The sequence below is a fragment of the Euprymna scolopes genome, chromosome 18, assembly GCF_053919585.1.
Source record: "Euprymna scolopes isolate OS-2025 chromosome 18, ASM5391958v1, whole genome shotgun sequence".
NCBI classification, from domain to species: domain Eukaryota; kingdom Metazoa; phylum Mollusca; class Cephalopoda; order Sepiida; family Sepiolidae; genus Euprymna; species Euprymna scolopes.
The window spans coordinates 107553588-107574744 of NC_136499.1; the positions used below are offsets into that span (position 1 = coordinate 107553588).

Sequence of the window (21157 nt, forward strand, 5' to 3'; positions counted from 1 at the left end):
GCCTAGTGGGGGATGCCTTTTTCTCTACCCTGCAACTTCTTTCCCAGAGAAGAGACATTGCGAGCATGTCTTTGCTTTATCGTTACTTTCATGGCAAGTGCTCATCTGAGCTTCAATCTATGGTCACCCCTGTCCTGACTTCCATGAAAAACACTTGTCTAGCCGAAACCACTATCAATAATTTCCCCCACTCTTTATCTGTGCCTAAATCTAAACATAGATTCCATAAACAAAGTTTCTTTCTTAGAACTGCATGCCTGTGGGACTCTGTTCCATTTTCCTGTTTTTCAACTGACTACAATATCAAGTCTAATGTAAACAAATTCTTGGGCCGTCCCCTTAAGTAGTCCAATTTACTAAATTTCCACTACTCAAGATGACTACAACATGTTCCCCATGACCACTGTACACTCATCAACCCTTATCCTCGAGTCGCCTCCAGAGGGGACTCTTTGTTTTAAAAAAAGAAAAAGAAAAAAAAAAAGGCTTGAGAAAGAAATCCGTATTTCAGACCATTTCTGGTCAAGCATAAAGAGCAATAGAATTCTAAGAAGATTCTGATCTTCGGACAAAATTAATGTAGATCAAGTTACCTTTGGATTTTTGGAGCTCTGGTAATAGTTCGGTACCACAAGCTGCTGTTTTTTTTTTTTTTTTTTTTTTTTTTTTTTTTTTTTTTTTTTTTAAGTGTAAATTTGGGAAACTGAAAACCTACACAATCAAAAAATAATCTCAAATGCATGGTTTAGCTTTTGTATTTTTCATGCACATTAATTAATTTTTAAGATGCTTTCTCTTTAATTTCCATTTACTTGTAATCATAAGAATAAAACAGATATTTTTATTTTATTTAACTCTTTAACATTAAAAGGTTCAAGTTAAAGGCGATTATATCAGGTTCTTGTGGCTTTTTAACTTTTAAATTCAGATAAACATATTTTGACTAAAAAAAAAAATTTATTGATCGAAATAAACACCATCAGAATGAACACACTTTTGCCAACACAAAGTGAGTGAATTTATTGTGTTTTGGTGACGCTGACGTTGCTGAAGGTGTTTTTAATATTCTGTAGTGTTTTTTTTTTTTTTTTTTTTTTTTTTTTTTTTTTTTTTTTTTTAAAGCATTTTTCATGCCAAGTGTTCGATATGCTTGAAAGTGGTAGTTGGTAGGTGAGAGTTCTGGAGAGTATGGCGAATGTAGCAGTTTTGTAGCCGAATTCATTCAACTTCTGCAGGGTCGATTTAGCAATGTGCGGTCGGGCATTGTCGTGAAGGAGAATTGTGCCTTTCCTGTTGACTAATGCTGGGTGTTGTTGTTGAAGTTTCTGATGCATTTCATCAGTTTGTTGACAGTACTACTTTGGTTTCGCCTGCATTCAAAAAAACAATTGCAGACCACCAAACAGCATAACCTTCTTTAGGTGCAACTCTGGCTTCGAGAAGTGTTGTGGAGCTTCATCGGTATCTAACCTCTGAGCTGAGCATCGGCAGTTCTCGTAAAGAATCAAATTTTCATCGAAAGTCACAACCCGCTTGAGAAACGGTTCGTTCTTGAGTAAAATAAGGGAAGATGACATTTCATAATAACGTTTCTCTTGGTTGTCGTTCAATTCGTGAGGCACCCATTTATCAAGTTATAATACCTTTACTTTATATATCATTTAAAAGAATGTTTTCGCTCTATCTAATCATTTAAATTACAATTTAAAACAATTGTCTTTTCACAATGTTGAATAAAAGATGGAAAAAAGCAAATCCGTGCAATTTTCTTATTTCAATTCAAGCTAGGCCAAAAAGCTGCTGAAACAGCCTGCGATATCAACAAAGTGTTTGGCTCAGGAACCACAACTGAACGCATAGCACGATGGTGGTTTAAGAAATTTCGTGGTGGCAACAAGAGTCTTGAACATGATGAGCATAGTGGTTGGCCATCGTATGTTGACAAAGATTAATTAAGAGTCTTAGTTAAAGCCAATCGATGCACAACTGTTTGAAAACTTGCTTCTGAATTACACCTAATGTATGTGATAATTTCCAACCACTTGAAAGAGATTTCAAAGACAAAAAATTTGATAAATAGGTGCGTCATGAATTGAACAACAACCAAGAGAAACATTATTATGGAGTGTCATATATTTTTTTTTTTTTTTTGTTTGTGTTTTCGAGTGGGGACCACGTGGGTCACATTTTTACATGGTCTAATGAATGTGGAGGACAATTTACTAAAAATAAATCTACTTTAATTATCAGTTTTATTTTGCCGGCACTCTAACGAATGTTGTGGATGATTTACTCAAACTTTCGATTTCTTAGACAAATTTCTGTGGCTTTGCAGCTGATCGGACATCTATTGACCATTTAGTTTGATCCATGGTATCCCCCTCATGCAGGTTTTCATGTCCTTGTTCGTTGCAGTCCAAGTCTTGCATGAGCAGCCAATTCCAGACATGCCATCAACCATGCAGGCTTTGTTTATCCACCCATCAATGCGCTTGACATGACCAAACCAATAGAGATGTTTCTCGCGTAGTTCTGCATCCAGAGGTGAGGTTTGAAATTTTCTGTAAAGAACGGAGTTGCTGACATGCTTTGTCATCTTTAGTATGGCATATCCAGCATAGATTGCTCACTAGGCAGAAGTTGTTGCTTGTCTTGGACTCTTTGAGAGTCCAGCACTTGTTGGCATGCAACTTTGCATTGTGGACACAGCTACAGAACACTGTCACGATTATTGGTCAGAAGTGGAATAATTTCCCGAAATTTGCCGCATGTAACTTTGCATTGGTGGATTGTGCATTCCTCACAGATGCCTCTTGGACATTACCTATCACCAAGGTAGCAGATAACTCATAATGTTGACACACCGGTTCCCGCTGGATCACTGAAGTTAAGCTATGTTGAACCTGGACAGTACTAAATAAGTGACCATTTGGGACTTTCAGGTGCTGTATGTTCTCTCCGCTTATCTCGGCATTGTTTCCAGCCGTCCTGGTCTTCTCCTTGCCACTGGACTCAAACAGTGCCGATTCAGGAGAGGTGTGGTTGGTGATTGCACAACCCTTGCCTCACAATTACACACGCTACTGCCCCTACAGTGGGTATCCTTTGTCTTTCAAGACTGAACAGAAGCATGGGGAGATAATTCAACAACTTGTGTTCATTTATTCTCTTATGAATGAGATGATTCTATTGTTGGCATTGGTGCTCCGATATCTTTTTAGTTAGGATTCTTTCTAGAAAAAACACTTCGTATCTGCATGAGAGATCACATGAAGGTTGCCAACATCCTAAATGGAAATGGTTCTGTGAAATGAACTGGATCCATACTTTGGTGCACTTGGTTGTCCATCCGTGTTGTTGATCACCGAGCCCTCATCACCAATACCAATATTTCAAAGTCTTAACTGTCCTGGTGGCAAGTTTTCGGCCATCATGGCAAATGCCATGCCTTTGCATGTCTCGTGTTTGTCTTGTTAAACTTTTTAGCTTTTCTTGACAGCAACAGACTCCCCTCCCCATACACCTCCCTGCCTTCATCCACTTTCTCTTACTTCTCACTCTTTATCCCACTATTGGGAATGGTTACTTGTCAAAGAAGAAAAAAAATGAATTAAATGCTTATTTAAATTAGCACTTATGGCGGCAATTAAAAGTTAAGAAAATAAAGAAAAGTCTGTATGATATACGTATTAGTCATGTAACGAAGATGAAATGTTTAAAAAAATCGTGTAATTTGATAAGTATTTTTTTTTTCTTTTCTTTATTTACAAAAATTAAAAATCACTATAAGGGAGAAAAAATAGCTTCCATACTTGAATGAAAATAAGGCTTGCCAAGGGCAGACAACCCACTATGGCAGTTGGTTAGCAATTGGTTTGCTTTTTAAAAAAATAGAATCTAAAAAAATTTAAGCAAAATTATTATTGACATAATGCTTTCTTTTTGGATTTTTTTAATTTTTAATAAACATTTTTTCAGAAAATAGAATATAGATTTAAACAAAATTTATATACAGTTTATATAAGTTTAAAACAAAAATTGAGATGACCATCTCCAGAAACAAATGTCCGTGGCAACAAGTTACCGCTAAAAAGCATAAAATTTAATTTTCTGAAATAACAAAACAAAACTACTTTATCAATGTTCATGATTTTTGGAATATGCCATCTTCATTCAGTGATAAGTAGGTACATGTTGCAATATTTTGGAGTTGTAATGAGGTATGATCCCACACAGTTGGACGATTCTATTTATAAACAATGCTGCTAAGAACTGACGAATCAAATTAATTCACGTTCTGCTACCAACCAATCAGAAACCAGAATTGCTTCATAAATATTAAACCTTTTCTGGAGCAATTTCACATGTTCTTTTCCGTCTCGACACGGTAAGAATATTTTGTTCTGTGGAACTATCTACTACAAACAAGTCACCTCCCAGGACTTGTGTGTAACAGCGAACCATCTGAAACTGTTCTGAAACTCAAAATGGCTTACTCTTTTAGAGTACACATGATAAAAGTTTTTCTTCATTTTTGTTTATCGCCATAAGTGCCAATCTGAATAAGCACCAAAAATTGTATGATTTAAAAAAAATCTTTTAATTTTTTTTTATTGAAATTCCTAAAATAATAATTTCAAAATAAAGTTTTGCGATTAAATTTGTACATGCTACAAAAGAATAATTGATAACTTCTATTACTCTTGGTTCTTATTTTTTACGTTTCAGTCGATGTAACCTCCAATCTTTGATCGCATCTTTTCAAACTCACAAATCAACATGTCTACAAGGGCTTGTTGCATAGCAGATAAAAGCATTGAGTAACAGGCGGTTCTCAGTCAGTCTTCTGAAGGTTGATAGTTCAATCCTCGCTGCAGGTGGTAATTAAAAAAAAAAAGAAAATTAGTTGACATTTCTACTCTGTCATGTCTGATGGAATAAAAATAATCTACCTCCATGGGCTAGATAAAGGGTTCATTTTGAAATTCTGAAGAATGTTGGAGATTATGTCGACCGAAACATTATAAAAATAACAACCATGATGAGATATTTTTTTTATTATTTGGTTACTTTTGTACAATATTTTTAGTTTTTGAATTTTTGAGATGAGGATTGGTTATTTGTATTATTTGGATTCACTGGACTACTGTTCTCATCTTGAATGTTATTTTCACAACGTTTCAGTTGATGTAACCTCCGACCTTCTTCAGGTGTATCTTGTTGAACTCTGGAATTGGCTTAGAGTACTTGGAAAAATTAATTGTGAAAGTGATATTCTCCTAAAGGTCGAAGGTTCAATTCTCAGTTGGGCAACCAAAAAATATGATTGTGAATTACTTAAGAACTTTATCCAGTCATTGCTGTCAGAATGAGAGCATACTACCCCAATGAAGTAAATAAAGGGTTCTATTCAAAATTCTGTCCAAATTCCTGAATTTGACAAGATACATCTGAAGGTTGGAGGTTACATTGACTGAAACATCGTGAAAATGACACTCGAGATGAGAACAGTAGTTTGATGAATCCAAATAATTCGAATATTTTATTTTTTTAAATTTCTTCTCTAATTCTGATTTTTGTTGCATGTGAAAAATTTTAATAATGGTGAATTTTGAAATTTTGTAGACTAAAAATATTGAAATTTCAAATATTGTGATTTTAACTTTCAATGTTATGAAGAATTCACTATACAGCTACGCCCTCTACAAAATAATGTTTTCAAAGAAGTAGACAATCTCCTATTAAAAACTTGTCCAGCCATGCAAACACATTGATTTCAGACTTTATAACAACCATCAGTAATATTGGACGTGCATTTCTCTCTCTTCATGAGTAACCAACCCCTTGAGGTTAATACCATCAGCAAAATGAAGAGAAAAAGTTTTCTTTGAAAAAGAGGTCTTACATTGAAAGCCTAAAAAAAAAATTCATTTCATAAAAAATTAATTTCTCTAAAATTATTAAAATTTTGCTAGTTTCTTATTACTAAATGAGTCAACAAGGTTAAAAACCACTTGATAAGTTTTTATTTATCTTCCTCCTATAGCAACAAGATTAGGCACAAGGTCAGGAAAGTGGGATTTGAAAAAACCAGTACTCTAGTGGAAGATTACTTTGGCCGAACAAAAAATGCTTGGACATCCCCATTGGCATTCCCCAGTTGAGATATGTCGGGAGATTAGCAATATGTTATCTCTATAAAGGATTAGAAAGCAAAACCTAAGGTGGACCCCCTGGAACTGCACAGGACCATATATTGATATAGAACAAGCTATCCTCGAAATGGCTTGCATTCTACCAGTCTGATTTTAGTTAATAAGAGTGATAAATTGAATGATGAAAAATATGAAGATTTAAAAATAATGGAATGATTAAAATTTGATAACTTATGAGGATAGTTTAGAACCAATGTTTATTGGAATTGAAGATGCCCATGTTTCAGCCCTCAGGAAAGCAATCTTGTATCAATGTATTCCACTGATGGGAAATTCTGATGCCTATAAGTTATACAACTTGGGTTTGTTCATTTTTGGCTGGGATCCAGTCTTGTGGAAAATTATCGTTCACTTCAAATTTTTATGTTTAGGGTTCGAATGATGACAAGATTGTAGAAACTAACAAGATAACGGAGATGCGCTGATCTTGTTTTGTTCGGTGTGGATTTTCTATTCATATAATAATTTGGTTTGTCCTTTCCTTGTTCAATACAACTGTAACACTTTCCAATACACATGCCAAAGGGAGATAATCCATCTAAACTTGACAGCAGCAGTAGTAGTAGTAGTAGTAATCATTTATATATAAACAAAAAACAGGTGGCACAATCTAGTTGACACACCAGTTCTCGTCAGATCACCAAAGTTAAGCAACATTGAGCCTGGCCAGTACTAGATGGGTGACCATTTGGGAAGGCAAGGTGCTGCATGTATCGCGAGGTAAAATACCAGTTTGAGAAACTGGCGCAATCTATCCTTCTCTTGAGGGTAGATGGGACTCTCTTAAGCCGTGGTAGGCACCCCATTTAGTGATGGCATCACGATAAAAAAAAATACCCTTGATAGCCCTGGCGAAGCATCAAGTATTCAGCTACCGACAAGATTTGAATTACACTACAAACTACAAACTCGTGTAGTGAGTTTGATCTCAGCTGCGGCCATGCTGGATGAAGGAGTAGTAGTAGTTGTAGTAGTAAGCACTTATATATAAACAAAAAGCAGATGGCCAAAGATTTTTTTTTTCCTGTGTTTATTACTTTATCTAAGAAAGGTATTAACACTTAAGAGCAGAAAGTGAACTTTGGGTTTACTCTTCGCAGCCTCGTAACTCTCACTTCCCTTATTTTGTTCTTTTAGTACTTACAATATTTCTGACAGAGAGGTATAATTGCTGTTTTCTGTGTCCAAATTTCTCCAACACTAATTGTTGGTTAGTTTTTGATTCTGAAGTAGAATTTTTTTTTTTTTTTTTTCAAATTTTATTTCATCTCTTTACAACAAATGGCTTTATTTCTTGTCTGGAGTGATTTCCATATAAAAAAAAAAAAATAAAAAATAAAATAAAAATAGCAAATTTGGAAAAGAAAAAGGCGCAAAACAAACAAACAAAAGAATGCTGCTCTACAAAACTTAAAGAATAATATAAAAGTTTTTAAATTTCATATTTTGATTGACTTTATTAAATTTGTTTGAAAATGTATTAATTGAAATTAGTATTTCTATTTGTCCCTCCCTTAGTTTGTTAGTTGAGCTATAATACTGCAAATAAGCATGCAAAGAGTCAAAGGAATGAAATGTATCCAAACTTGAAGTAATAGTTTTAATACAGCTCCCATTTGTAGATGTGTACAAAAAGTATGCAATATTTTTTTTTTTTTTTTTAATTACCAGTGATGAAAGGGCGCCATGTTTTCTTGGATTCGAGATTTTAGCATAATATTTTTTTTTTTTTTTTTTTTTTTTTTTACAAAGGCATCACCACATTATCAAGGCCCAGAGGCCACTCAAGGATAAGGGTTAAAGAGTGTACAGTAGAAATTGGTCAATATAGTAATCATTAGTAATGAGAATTTGGCAAATTTAATAACCTATATGGAACGGCCCATCAAGAACTTATTTACTTTAGACTTGAACACAACCATATTGTAGTCAGCCGGAAAGCAGGAAAACGGAAGACAATTCCACAGGCGTGCAGTTCTAAGAAAGAAGCTTTGTTCATGGAATCTACGTTTAGGTTTAGGCACAGATAAAGAGTGGGGGAAATTATTGATAGTGTTTACAGCTAGACGAGTGTTTCTTGTGAAATTCAATGTTTCAAATTGGAAGAGGAATTAAGTAAAGGCATGAAAATTAATGAAACCTCCATGAATTTAACTAAACTTACAATTCACCAACTATCACAAAAGATTTGAAAGAAAATGAATCCGGAAAAAAAAAAAAAAAAAAAAAACTATCAAAAGTATATTAGCTGAAGGATTTTGTTTTCTTTTCAAGTCAAACTTTTGTAGTATAATCTACAGTTGCAACTTTTCCAAAAATCTAATTTAATAAACAGTTTTTTTTCCCCCCCCCGATATTTTATTTTGAATCGTGAAGTTATTTTATAGTTTTAACTATAGAGCATCGTATAACAAATGGTCTTTATTTTTAGTTTTATTATGAGGGTCGTTCCAAAAGTAAGGCCTATTTTTAACTTAAAAACTGAAACATTAAAGAGTTATTGAAAGGAGGAGCGTTACCATTAAAACAAGTGACCGTTTGTGCTTCAGAATTTATTTTTCTACATAGTCACTGCCATTCTCAAAGCACTTTTGCCAACGATTAACGATGTCTCGGTTGTAAATGTCTGGAGTGCTTTATCACTCACACCACTCTGAAATCAACAAATTGATGTCCTAACTGTATTGGAACCAACTGTATCGACTTCATAAACATTCAACAGGTGCCAGTGAATAGTGAGCGATTCAATTTTTTTCTGCATGGAAGAATTCAATGATACATCTCTGATTCTGATGCACGTCTATGATGGGTTGCTTTCTTAGTCTCACACCATCAATATCTGCAACAAAGGGATGAAACTTTCATGTCATGAAATACATTGTTATAACAATGCCATATGCAATCTCCTCTTATCCATTCAGATGGAATGAAAAAATAGAAGCCATTACTTTTGGAGCGTCCCTCGTATATATGTACTGATTTCACAAAAAATAATTTTGTAACTAAATTTTTTTTTTTTTTTTTGACCCAATTGTAATTTATGCAAAAATTTGAACCATCAATTATAGGATATTTGAATAAAATAAATATGTATTAGGTACGTTTGAAGCCAAAAACAATGCATTATTACAAAATAAACATTTTGTTTGAAATTTATATTATATTCAATATAAATTTCAAACAAAATAAATATCTGTTTATTTCGTAATAATGCGTTGTTTTGGCTTCAAACGTATCTAATACCTATTTATTTTATTCAAACTCAACCAGCGCTTTTATGAAGGAACACAAACCTTATAGGATGTTTATTTTTTTATTTATTTCTCTTTACAGGCATGATGGGTCATTCCCAAGTGGCAGCTGCACAAATGCAATATCCACCGCGACATATGATGCAGGCACGTCCACCTCCAAATCAGAAGCCAATCCCTTTACAAGTAGGTTTAACCATTTGCATGAAAAACTGACTTCTCAAAATAATACTTAGTAAAGAGGCTAAATCGCCTTCTCCCTCTAAGAACGTTTTTTTTCTCTTTAGAAGATGGAGGTCTCTTCTTTTTCTGCTTTCCTGCCTTGATGGTGGTCTCTTCTCTTATGCTACCCCTCCTGCCCATCCGACAAAGGTTTCTTCTCACAATAGAGATCAACTGGAGATCCCACTGGCCGCAAATCTCTTTTCTTCTTCTGTCCCACTCTATTATAAATATATTAATAAATATTATAAAATTTTTCATTCAAATTCATTTATTCGCTTGGTTTACTATGCGTGGAGTACTGTTTCCACATATAGGCTGCTGCACCAACCACTAGTCTCTCCGTCTTGAACAGGATGCAAAAGAAAGTCTTTCACCTAACATTCCCACACTATTTACCAAACTCCAGCCTCTGTCACATCCCTGCACTGTTTCATCTCTGTGCCTGTTTTGCAAGTACTTCCACAGAATATCCCGACAAATTTGCTACACTTGTATCCCCTCAATGTAAATACTTCTGACTAAACTGACCACAAAATTCTACCACCTTCAATGTAAATATGTGACAACCACGCATTACCCTATCTGACAACACTGCTGATCCCAACATTGTGTTCTGTGGTCTTCTCCTTCGTTTTCTCTTGTTCTGGCCATGTCGTCATAACTCACATTTGGCGGAAATAAAGTTGAACAACTAAAAACGAAAACCCAGACCCAGACACTTTCTGTAAATATTAATCGTTTATAACATGTACAAATAATTTAATCGCAAAATTTTTCTTCAAAATTATTATTTTAGGAATTTCAGTAAAAGTTATGCTTTGGATGTGTGTGTAATATCATCGACCCTCTGAACACTAAGGTCCACATCTAAATCTACTTTTGAGGCCATCTTCATCAGTCGGTTGATCAATTCATTTTCCTATCTCTTCATGACCATGGTTTGCCTTCTGTCTTGAACTCGCAACTATCATAAACTGTAATTGTCGTCAGCCATTACAAACTGCTCCTAGCTGTCATAAAACCCAGTCACTCCAAGAACTAACTCTAAAAATATATTCAATCTTTTTGTTCTGCCATTTGGCACACCTTCATTACAACCCCATAACTCTTTTGTCTACCCCGGAGAACAACTTTCTCCCCATTGTTCTGTTGATAAACCTATATCCTATATCTTTGTTCTCATATTCCGGCTTGTCTTTTGTTACATTTCTTTTTCTTACTTCCTAGCACTTATGGGGAAGGGAGACAACGATAGTATCACAAATGCTCTTAATCAACCTGACTGACAACAAAATCCTACCTCCTTCACTGTAGATGGTCCTGGATATGACCTTAAACTATATCCGATGGTGAGGCCCCAGCTTGCGGGCTTTGGGGAGTATGGAGCCACCTTTTAATTGCCATTGGTCCCAGGTCCACTCTGACCTGAAGTGGTAGTACCTGTTAGGGTCCCAACTATGTGTTAAATAGAAACCGACCCAAAAAAACAAATATATTCTATTAAAACCTTTTTCTTCAAAATCACTGGATTCGGCATTAAATAACTTGAAAAGGGCTGATATGCCGTAAAACAAAACCATCTAAATCCTTCACTGTAGATAGCTTTCTACTCTAATAGCTTCTTTCCTTGGACCATTTTTTTTTTTTTTTTTTACATATGCATCACCACATTATCAAGGCCAAGAGGCCACTCAAGGATAAGGGTTAAAGAGTGTACATTAGAAATTGGACAACATAGTAATCATTAGTAATGAAAATTTGGTAAATTTGATAACTTATATGGAACGGCTCATCAGGAACTTATTTACGTTAGACTTGAAGACAACCATATTGTAGTCAGCCGGAAAGCAGGAAAACGGAAGACAATTCCACAGGCGTGCAGTTCTAAGAAAGAAGCTTTGTTCATGGAATCTACGTTTAGGTTTAGGCACAGATAAAGAGTGGGGGAATTATTGATAGTGTTTACAGCTAGATGAGTGTTTGCATTTTAAATTTCCTCCCTGCTTTGTTTCTCCCCATCTGTATCAAAATGCACAAAAATTTAAATGTAAACAAACATCTTGCTGCTCAAGTACGCACTCAGAATGTCCTTATAAATTCGGCCCCTTTTATCTCTCTGTAGCAATGTTCCTTAAGAAAAAAAAAAAGTTTCATTCTTAATTTAAAAATGGTGCCCAAAATGGCTGCTAAATTCTATTTATTTCAACATACAATGATATTGAATATCTGATATAGCAGCAAGTCCTGAGCACATATACCAGAAAGAACAGTTGGAAATAAGTCATACACCATCCATTATGACTATACAATCCTGATATCTACTTACCTAGAAAACGGAGCCGTTCAAGCTGACAAAGTGATACAGGGACAATGATGCTGGGTTAAACAGAGACGAGAGGGAAAAGATAATGAAATGTCAATGTCTTATGTGCAACATGAAAAGAAACCGGAATCTTAGGAAGATCTCTATTATTTCAGTAATTATAGGAGAGACTGGACTCATGAAAAAGAATTTGAAAAAAAACTACCTGGCAAATATACCTGGTGAACCAAGTGCAAGAGAGATTTCCCAGTAAATTAAAGTAAATTGTAAATTGAAAAAAAAAAAAAAATGCATACAACATTCATCTAATAAACGCTGTGAATAATATGTACATGTCCTCTCCCCCTTTAGAATGTCTCCATTCCAGTAATTATGGGAGCAACTGGATTCATGAAAAAGAATTTTAAAAAAAACTACCTGGCAAATACACCCGGTGAACCAAGTGCAAGAGAAATACAAACAATTGCACTTAACGGGATGGTTAGAATCTTGAAAAGATCTCTTGGTTGGAATTTGAGATAGCGGTTAGGATGCCTCATCCCCACTTATAACGTGATGCAGGATCATCTTTCTTAATCAAGCACTTTCAAAGAGCAGATTTTGTTGTTTTGGCCACACTAGGTGCTGCAATACAGGAGTTTATCCGTGAAGCAATAGCTTTAGAAGCATTTCAAGATTACCAAGCACGCCTGCGAGGCCAGCTAAAGATATGGCTACATGCCATCAAAGGTAACATCGAACCTATATCCAGTCTACAGGTCTATGATGTTCGTTGCTGATCCCGGGACTGACTGACCATAACTATCTTGGCGGCTGCGGACCGTCGTGCACAGTCTGCATTCTTTTGAGATGCTGTGTGTTCTATGGGAAGAGCCAGCTCAACCTATCTTGGGTGAATGTCGTTAAAAGGTTTAAATACAAAATGTCACATGGTGTAAAGGTGCAGTTTTAATATCTTTCCTTGTTTGTCTCTGGTTGGCTAGTTTTGTTGTCACAATGTAAAACCATGCGTGTCCCTCGACAATTGCAGACTCCAACATTTGTGTACGGTGATTTTCCTCCCCCTTATCATCTTCAGATTCTGTCAGTGTTGTGCCGGTGATCGCTGAGATAATACGCACTGGTTTACAATTTTTTAAAATAAAAACTACAGAAACTCGCATAAAACACGACTCCGATACATTATGTATGAATCAGTAATGTTCTGAGTGTGTGCGTTTATAAAGGACCCTCAAATATTGTCTGGTGATAACTGTTTGTCGGGGCATCTTTGTTGGTTGTTAATCGATTCATCTCATCTACTAAAAGTTCTGCCTTATCTACTCTCGCCCGATTTTGACTCCTCTCTTACCATTTACTCATGTCTGTAAACTAAACTTTAGCCAAGCGCTGTAAACTAAACAGAATACTCTATTAACCGCAACCAGACATACTAAATGCCTAGTTTTAGTTCCAGAGAGCAGCTAACTACCCATTTTATTTCTGATCGCCTCTCTTTGTGAATCATTTCATCATATTGTCTTGGGTCATGGCCTTTTTTTTTTATTTTTTACTTTCAATAACTTTTCATTTGTGACTCATTTCCCAACATTCTCTGGGGTCTTGACTCTGGGGTGTATGGATATCACAGTAAATTATGTCATTTGTTTTGCTCTAATTTTGGTCATCCCATTTGGCATAATGGCAAGAGTTTTCGGTAATGATCTTAGTGACCAGGGTTCAATCCTCAGTTGAGTTAAGACAAAAAAAAAACCATGGTATTTGATGCCTCTCTTGTTCAGCATTATAAGGTGAGGGAGGATCAAGGGTAAGTGGAGTAATCCTAGGAAAGGAGTGGTGTCCTTTCCATAACCTTGATGTAGTAGTTAATGAAAGTGGAATCTTTAGGTCATCCCACGACTTTAGTCGACCACTTTTACTTTTCTTCTCAAATATCTTTGGAAATCTTTCTCCAACTTTTGTCTATTACATGAAGTGCTGTTTTTATGTTACTGTGTTCAGCTAAAAGTCAAAAATTACAAAACAAATACCTAAAAAGTTGATATATTTTGGATCGGTGTTGCTCTGGATAAATAATATTTGAAATTTACAAAAAAAAAAAAAAAAATTCTTAAACTGGGTCAGGTTTTGTCAGGGGAGGTTAGTTTTTCTAATGTTGTCAATTATATAAAGGAGAGGTGAACGGCATTATTTTCAAGACATTAAAATGAGAGCAAGGAATGAACTGGGTGGAGGTTAAAGTCTAACATAGCACCCGTGAGAAAATCAGCAGCTGTAAGATAGCTGACTAGCAAAAATATTAGCAGCAGCAGCCATCTTAGCACATATGCAAATTAAGCAAGTATGCACGTGCTTACATAACGAGAAGGAGGAGGGAAAAAAGGCAGAAAAAAGACATCACATGGTCGAGCAAAGGAAGCGATCGGGTGTTATTTTTGATCAGTGTGCATTGAGAGAAAATACGTTACATGGTCGAAAAAGCAAAAGGACTTTAGAAAGATAATGAAATGCACTATTGTTCGAAGAACCACAAATAAATGCGTTTCATTTGCACTTTAAGAAACTGTCGAGTTGCATTTTTATTTCTTTCCTTTTTTATTTGTTTGTTCCTTTGTGATGGTATTGGACGATGTGTGGGTCTGATAGGTTTGAAACAGAATAACACAGTTAAAAAGTAATGATCGCGTTACAGAAGAGGGGTGGGGGAGAGGGATGTGGAAAAACGGGGAAAGATAGAGACAGATTGAGACGGGAGTCGTAATATAAAGATGTTACATACACTTTAACCTTTTTTTTTTTTTTTTTTTTTTTATCTTATTTCTTAATTTTTGGTTTTATGCCCTGGGCGGCGTTAAGGTAGCCTCGCTTGTTTGACTGTTAAATCTTATATATTTCAGAGACATGATGCTTTCATGCAACAAGCACCTCCACAACAGCAGCCACCTCCCCAGCAACAACCACCTCCCCAGCAACAGCAGCAGCAACAGCAGCAGCAACAGCAGCAGCAACAACAGCAGCAGCAACAACAGCAACAACAACAACAGCAGCAACAGATGCCGGTCCAACAATTACCAGTATCAGCCCCAAACGTAAGTAAACTTTACCAAGGTACTCTAACGTAATGAGGTCTTTGTTTCCCTCGTGAAGATACATATTGTGAAAAATATGCTGTTTATTTGCTAAGATGAGATTAATGACAAGTGAGTTACTTCTCTTGAATGATTATATAAGGGTGTTCCAAGAGTCTTGAGCACATTTTGACATTGAATATCCCGAGAACTATTAAGAATATGAAGACGCCTCTGGTATTTTCAGAAAGCCTGTAATCTCAAGTTTTTCATGAAATGTTCAAAGTTGTCCAATGTAAACATCATTGATCACAAGACACATCAAGCCGATAGTCCAATTCTTGCCAAATGCATCCTAGCACTGTGTTGTCAAGGCTTGCAACAACTTCTGGTCTTTAGGCCTTCAGCTCATCCACGCCTCTTAGAATGAGAGGCACATGGACTAATCCTTTCACAAATCCCCACACAAAAGAAAAATCGCAGGATGTGAGATCTGAAGGTGCACATTAAACAAGTGTCCATGATTCAGTTTTTGCAAATTCAAGCACACAAAACGCCTTTTCTGGTTGAGTGAACACATCTGGTATATTCAGAAAGTTTGTAATCAAGTTTTTCATGGAATGTTCAAAGAGTGAGCACCATTGGTCACACGACACACATCAAACAAAGAGTCTATGTTTTGCCAAACGCGTCCCAGTAATACGTTGTCAGTGGTTGCAACAGCTTCTGTTATTCGGGCTCATTCACGTCGCTTGGAATGGTAGGCACATAGACGAGTCCTTTCACAAATCCCTGAAAAAAATCGCAAGGTGTGAGATCTTTTTTGAGAAATACACATTAAACAAATGTCCATGATTCAGTTTTTGCAAATTCAAGCACACAATGCCTTTTCTGGTTGAGTGAACACCATTACTGGATATGAAAAGAAATGAAATGAAAAAAATCAATAGTTTTACAAAAAAAAAACTTAATTCATTTAGCTTTAAAATGCCACCATTTTCATCTTATTACCATTTATAGTTAAACAGATATGAAGACTTGAAATGTGTTCAAGACTTTTTGAACATCCTGTACAAGAAGTGAAGACTATTTAAGGCAGACATGCTGACTGTTTGAGGTGAAGGAATTTATCAGTGAATGTCTTTGGAAAGTATAGAAAATATTAACATTTGGTAGCTAAGCCCCACATCAACTGGTGGCGTGTAACCTCAGGTATCATAGATTCTCTCACCATAATCTATTGATATCTTTTTTTAATCCCTTTCCTTCCTCTCCATTTTTTTTTTTTTTTTTTTTTTTTCTAACATTAGTCTTCACTAGGGCTAGGCCAACAGCATATTCTTTTCATTGTTTTGACTATCGAGTATATATATCCATTAATATCTTATGTTTTTATTTAGAGGGATGTGATTCTCGGTTGGTTAAGTGTCTAGAGAGTCAAAAGAATGAAAAGAATGTTCTGTTGTCACAGCAAAAATAAAAAATTTTTATGGTTCACATATCCATGATGAAAAAAATATATCATACATCAAAAATCAGGTAATTTGATTTAGTTTTATTTAAAAAAAAAAAAAAAAATTTTTATGTTTAATTAATGATCTCTCAACCTCATATTGCAGGATAAAAGAGATAATTCCAAATAATTCAAAGTTTTGTGAAATTTTAGAAAGCCATTCTTAACATGGGGAGGGATTGGCATGAGAAAAACCCAAATTCACTTAAAAAAAAATTATGTGCTTCATGAAAATGAAAATACTTGATCAATTTACATGAATTTGGTGTACAATATTTTCTTTTCATCGTGTGTATGTACATCATAAGGATTTTATTTTTGTCTTTTCTTGGGATAGTTAAAGACGGCAAAACAGCACCGTTTTACTTGGTAACAATGGTTGAAACAACTCAACCAGAATTTGTTAATATTTGACTTGAAAACAGCCATCTTATAGTCAACTGGGAAGCAGCCTTATAGTATCGTATTCCAGGCGCATAATTCTTACAAAGAAACTTTGTTCATGAAAATGCTGTTTAATTTTAGATACGCAAAGAAAGGAAATTATTGACAGTTGTAACTAAAACTGTTTTTGTGGTGAATATTTTATGGGAAGGGGCATAGATTGGAGCTCAATTAAGCACCTACCATGAAAATAACAATTGTAACCAAACGACAGATTGCCGACTCCCAACATCGTATACCGTGGATGTTTTGTTTGACTATTCCTCTTATGGCCGGATCGTCATTTTCTCGCTGGCGACTGTCGGTGGGAACACACTCGTGGTTTCACAAAAGTAGAATATAATAATTCGTGAAACAAAGGAGAAACACAAACGCCAATGTTCACATATAAATTGAATGTTGGACTTTTGTGAGTGTGTGTGTGTGTGTGTGTGTGTGTGTGTGTGTCTTCCTCTGTTCTATCAATGTTACGTTTGTCTGTCTCGCAATCAACTTTAAATGTCCAACTGTTGTCGTTATCAACTCCCATCCGCCATCAACGGCATCTAGTTGTCAACTCTAACTGTCTAACTTCCATCCGCCGCGATGTCAACTCTGTCCCCTCTATGTTGGTATCTCAGGTCGCCCACCCCACCCCAGCTACTGGAAGCTGCCCTTCCCTGTTTTATCAGTTTCTATTGTTTGCTACTTCCTATCTTTTGTTGATCGTAGGATATTTTCGATTTCTTTGTTTATTCTAAGCTATTTCCTCTTCCTTTGTCTATTCCTACCCCCTCTCAGCACTTAATGGCTCAAATCCACCTCAAGGCCACTTTATAGTATCACGCAATAGAGAAAGACTAGCAGTGTCTCTTCTGAGAGAAAGCTGTTGTAGGGAAGAGAAGAGGACATCACCCACAATATTCCTTGATTCATGATTGATTCAGAATAAAGAAGTTACTGATTTAATTAAGGTAGATTCGGATTTTACTTTTCTACAAGTTGAGGTGATGCAGTGGTCATTGTTACTTATTGAAGGTTTGGCGTGCTCTACTGGAGTTAAAAAACTCATGTGGAAAACTTTGAATCCATCCATATGTTTCTGTAGTCATCTTTCTTACCGTCTTCTCTTCTGGCTGTGTTGTCTCTCACATTGGTGACTACTAAGGAGGTGCATGGGTTCACAAGTATAAAAAAAAAATAAAACAAACGCAAAGAAAACACAGACTTCGACACTTTCTGTAAATATTTGTTGCACTCTGGGTGTGTGTGTGACACAATCATGGGAAACTACCCTCTAAGCACTAACAACATCCAAAATTTTAGTTTTTCTGTTGAGGCAGTTTGCTAATTGAAGTCAGCTTATCTTGATCTCCCAAGGCTCTCCTGAACTGGTTCAAGCCATGATCTGCTTTGCACTATGCTAACTTGCAACTGTCATCAACTATGTCCAACTGGCCTCAACTGGACTGTTGTAAAATGGAGCCAATTCTCATTGACCGTTGCAAACTTCCCCAACTATTGTAAAACTCATTGCCACAAAATCCATCCCAAAACTAACTCTAAAAATGTACCGGTTCTTTTTGTTCTCGTTTAATGCCATACCTTGATTCACCACCTTACCTCAGCTTCCTTTTGTCTGCGTTGATGAACAAATTCCTATCCATTGTTTTTCCATTGATCCTATACCTTTTTTCTCTGATAAACTTATTTCCTCTTTTTTATCAGGTTTCTATTTCTCATTCTTCCCAACACTTCTTTCCTCTTCTATTATGATAGTCATATTCATGCCTGTTTGTTTACTATATACAAAAGGTACACCGTTTCACAAATAGATTTTAATACTGAAAAGGAGCTCTTATATACTTTTATTACTGCATGATTTCTATATATAGTATTTATTCAAGAGGTTATCTCATTTGCATATCACATTAAAGAAAACCTGTTTTTCCTCATTAGCTTTAAATTTTTAATAGAAATTAGTAATAATTAATTACTAATTAGATTTAAGTATTCTATTTAGAAATATTATACAAAGTTCACTTATTTAATTTATTTTTAATTTAATTTACATTATTTTTAATTATTAGTATAACCAGCATCAGCTGCGGTGAAAAATGGAAGCAAGTTTTCTATTTAACCTACCAGTTATTTCCCTTTAAGCTACGAGAATTTTATTTGAATTTCATAGATGACTGTTTTATGCTTGCAGAAATCCAAAATATGGTCAACTTTCAGGAAAATCATAACAACTTGGGATATTTGATGTATCTTAAATATTAGTGTAACCCAGATATAAGAGACTTCTTAATATCAAGACATCCGAGTTTCTTATATCCGGGTTACACTGTACATTAACACAGGCTCTAATTTGAAACCAGAGACAGAGAAAATCTATTATATTCGATTTTCTTATATCCAGATGTTTCTTGTATCCGGGTTATTCTGTACATTAACACAGGCTCTAATTTGGGACCAGAGAAAATCTCTCTTATATTCGGTTTTCTTATATCCATATGTTTCTTATATCCGGGTTATCCTGTATATTAACACAGGCTCTAATTTGGGACCAAAGAAGATCTCTTATATTCGATTTTCTTATATCCGGGTTATCCTGTACATTAACACAGGCTCTAATTTGGGACCAGAGAAGATCTCTCTTCTATTCGGTTTTCTTATATCCAGATGTTTCTTATATCCGGGTTACCCTGTACATTAACACAGGCTCTAATTTGAAACCAGAGAAAATCTTATACCCGTTTTTTTTATATCCGGGTCACACTTTATATGATTAAACCCTCCTCCCGGCGTTATATTTTTTACCTGGCAATACTGGGTATGTACAGCTAGTTTGATATATTTCTCCCCTACTTTTTAACATTTATAGTATCGCAGTTAAAAAGATTCAATCTGAGATTGTTTAATATGAATTTAGGGAATGGTAATTGTCTGATGGTTAGGAAGTGCAGCATTTATCTTTCTACAAATGTTGGTAGCAAACTGCAAGATGAACAAGGATGATGAGTTTTTGGTATTAAATGTTTACAAGCTAAGCTCTTGTGGAAATTTTTATGTTTGCTTTCTTCATTTGTATACTAAAATACTCTGATAATTTTGCTTGCTAGTTTGCACATTGAATGTTTCAGATAGCGGAAAAAGAAATGAGACTAGAAATGGTGGGGGAAGGGGAATAGAGCAGGAATGGTGGTAGTAGCAGGAGCTGCATGAAAAGGAATTAAGAAATATTAAAATAGGGGAAAGGGAATAGGAAATGGTGGCAGAGGGGTATAAGAGGTTGACAAAAAGATAAAACATAAAAAATAAAAACATAAAGAGGATAATGCAAATACAATCCAAAGGAAAAATGGAAACTTGTGGAATATTATAAGCGTAGAAATTAGTGTTGTAATCGGAGGGAAAATCAGAACATTTTAGGGTATCTGTATCAGAATCAGAAAAATTTGTGCATATTTTCCGATGCCAAAACAATTTGTCATTTATTTGGATTTATTTACGGCAAAATCTTCCTTTGCTGGTAATAATCATAAAATAAAAAATATTAATTTTTAACTACTAGTAAAACTAAAATTAATAGATGATCTCCCACAAGTGTTTTTTTTTTTTTTTTTTTTTTTTTTTTTTTTTTTTTTTTTTTGTTTAGAAAAATATCTCCACATTTAGCATGTGTTTTTATGGTAATTGGGTGGGGGGATAACATCTCTATAGTTAAATATTTAGAGATTTATAAAGAATTGCAATCGGTAATTTAGTATGGAATCATTAATTGTTTCAGACTTAAGGAAAAATGTTGGAATCGTCCCATTACTAGTGGAAATATAGCATTCAGTGGTGAGAGTCAAGAGTCTTCTTAAAAGGAAAAAAAGTGAGATTTAACTTTTTTATATCGAAATCACTCCAGATCAGGCATGAAGCCATTTGATGTAAAGAAGCTGCTAAAAAAAAAAAAAAAAAAAAATAGCACCAATGATAAATGTTAGATTGATAGGTTCTAACCCAGAAAACAGTACGCCCCCCCCCTCTTCAGAAACATTGTTCGTGGACTGTGAGGACTAAAGAATAAAATAAGGACAGTAAGAGTTATGAAACTAACTAAACCAAAGTCCACCATTTGGAAAAAT

At 35.2% G+C, this 21157-nt stretch overlaps 1 protein-coding gene across 6 annotated transcripts in view; it reads left to right on the forward strand.

The window, feature by feature from the left end:
* The window catches only part of LOC145297746 (mediator of RNA polymerase II transcription subunit 15-like), a 179902-nt gene that overhangs the window by 122406 nt on the left and 36339 nt on the right, over window positions 1–21157 (forward strand). For all 6 annotated transcript variants that reach the window (XM_080143972.1, XM_080143971.1, XM_080143975.1 and 3 more), the window contains 2 exons: window positions 9549–9652; window positions 14912–15103. In XM_080143972.1, the coding sequence (XP_080000098.1) occupies window positions 9549–9652; window positions 14912–15103 (296 nt within the window). The remainder of the gene's footprint in view (window positions 1–9548; window positions 9653–14911; window positions 15104–21157) is intronic.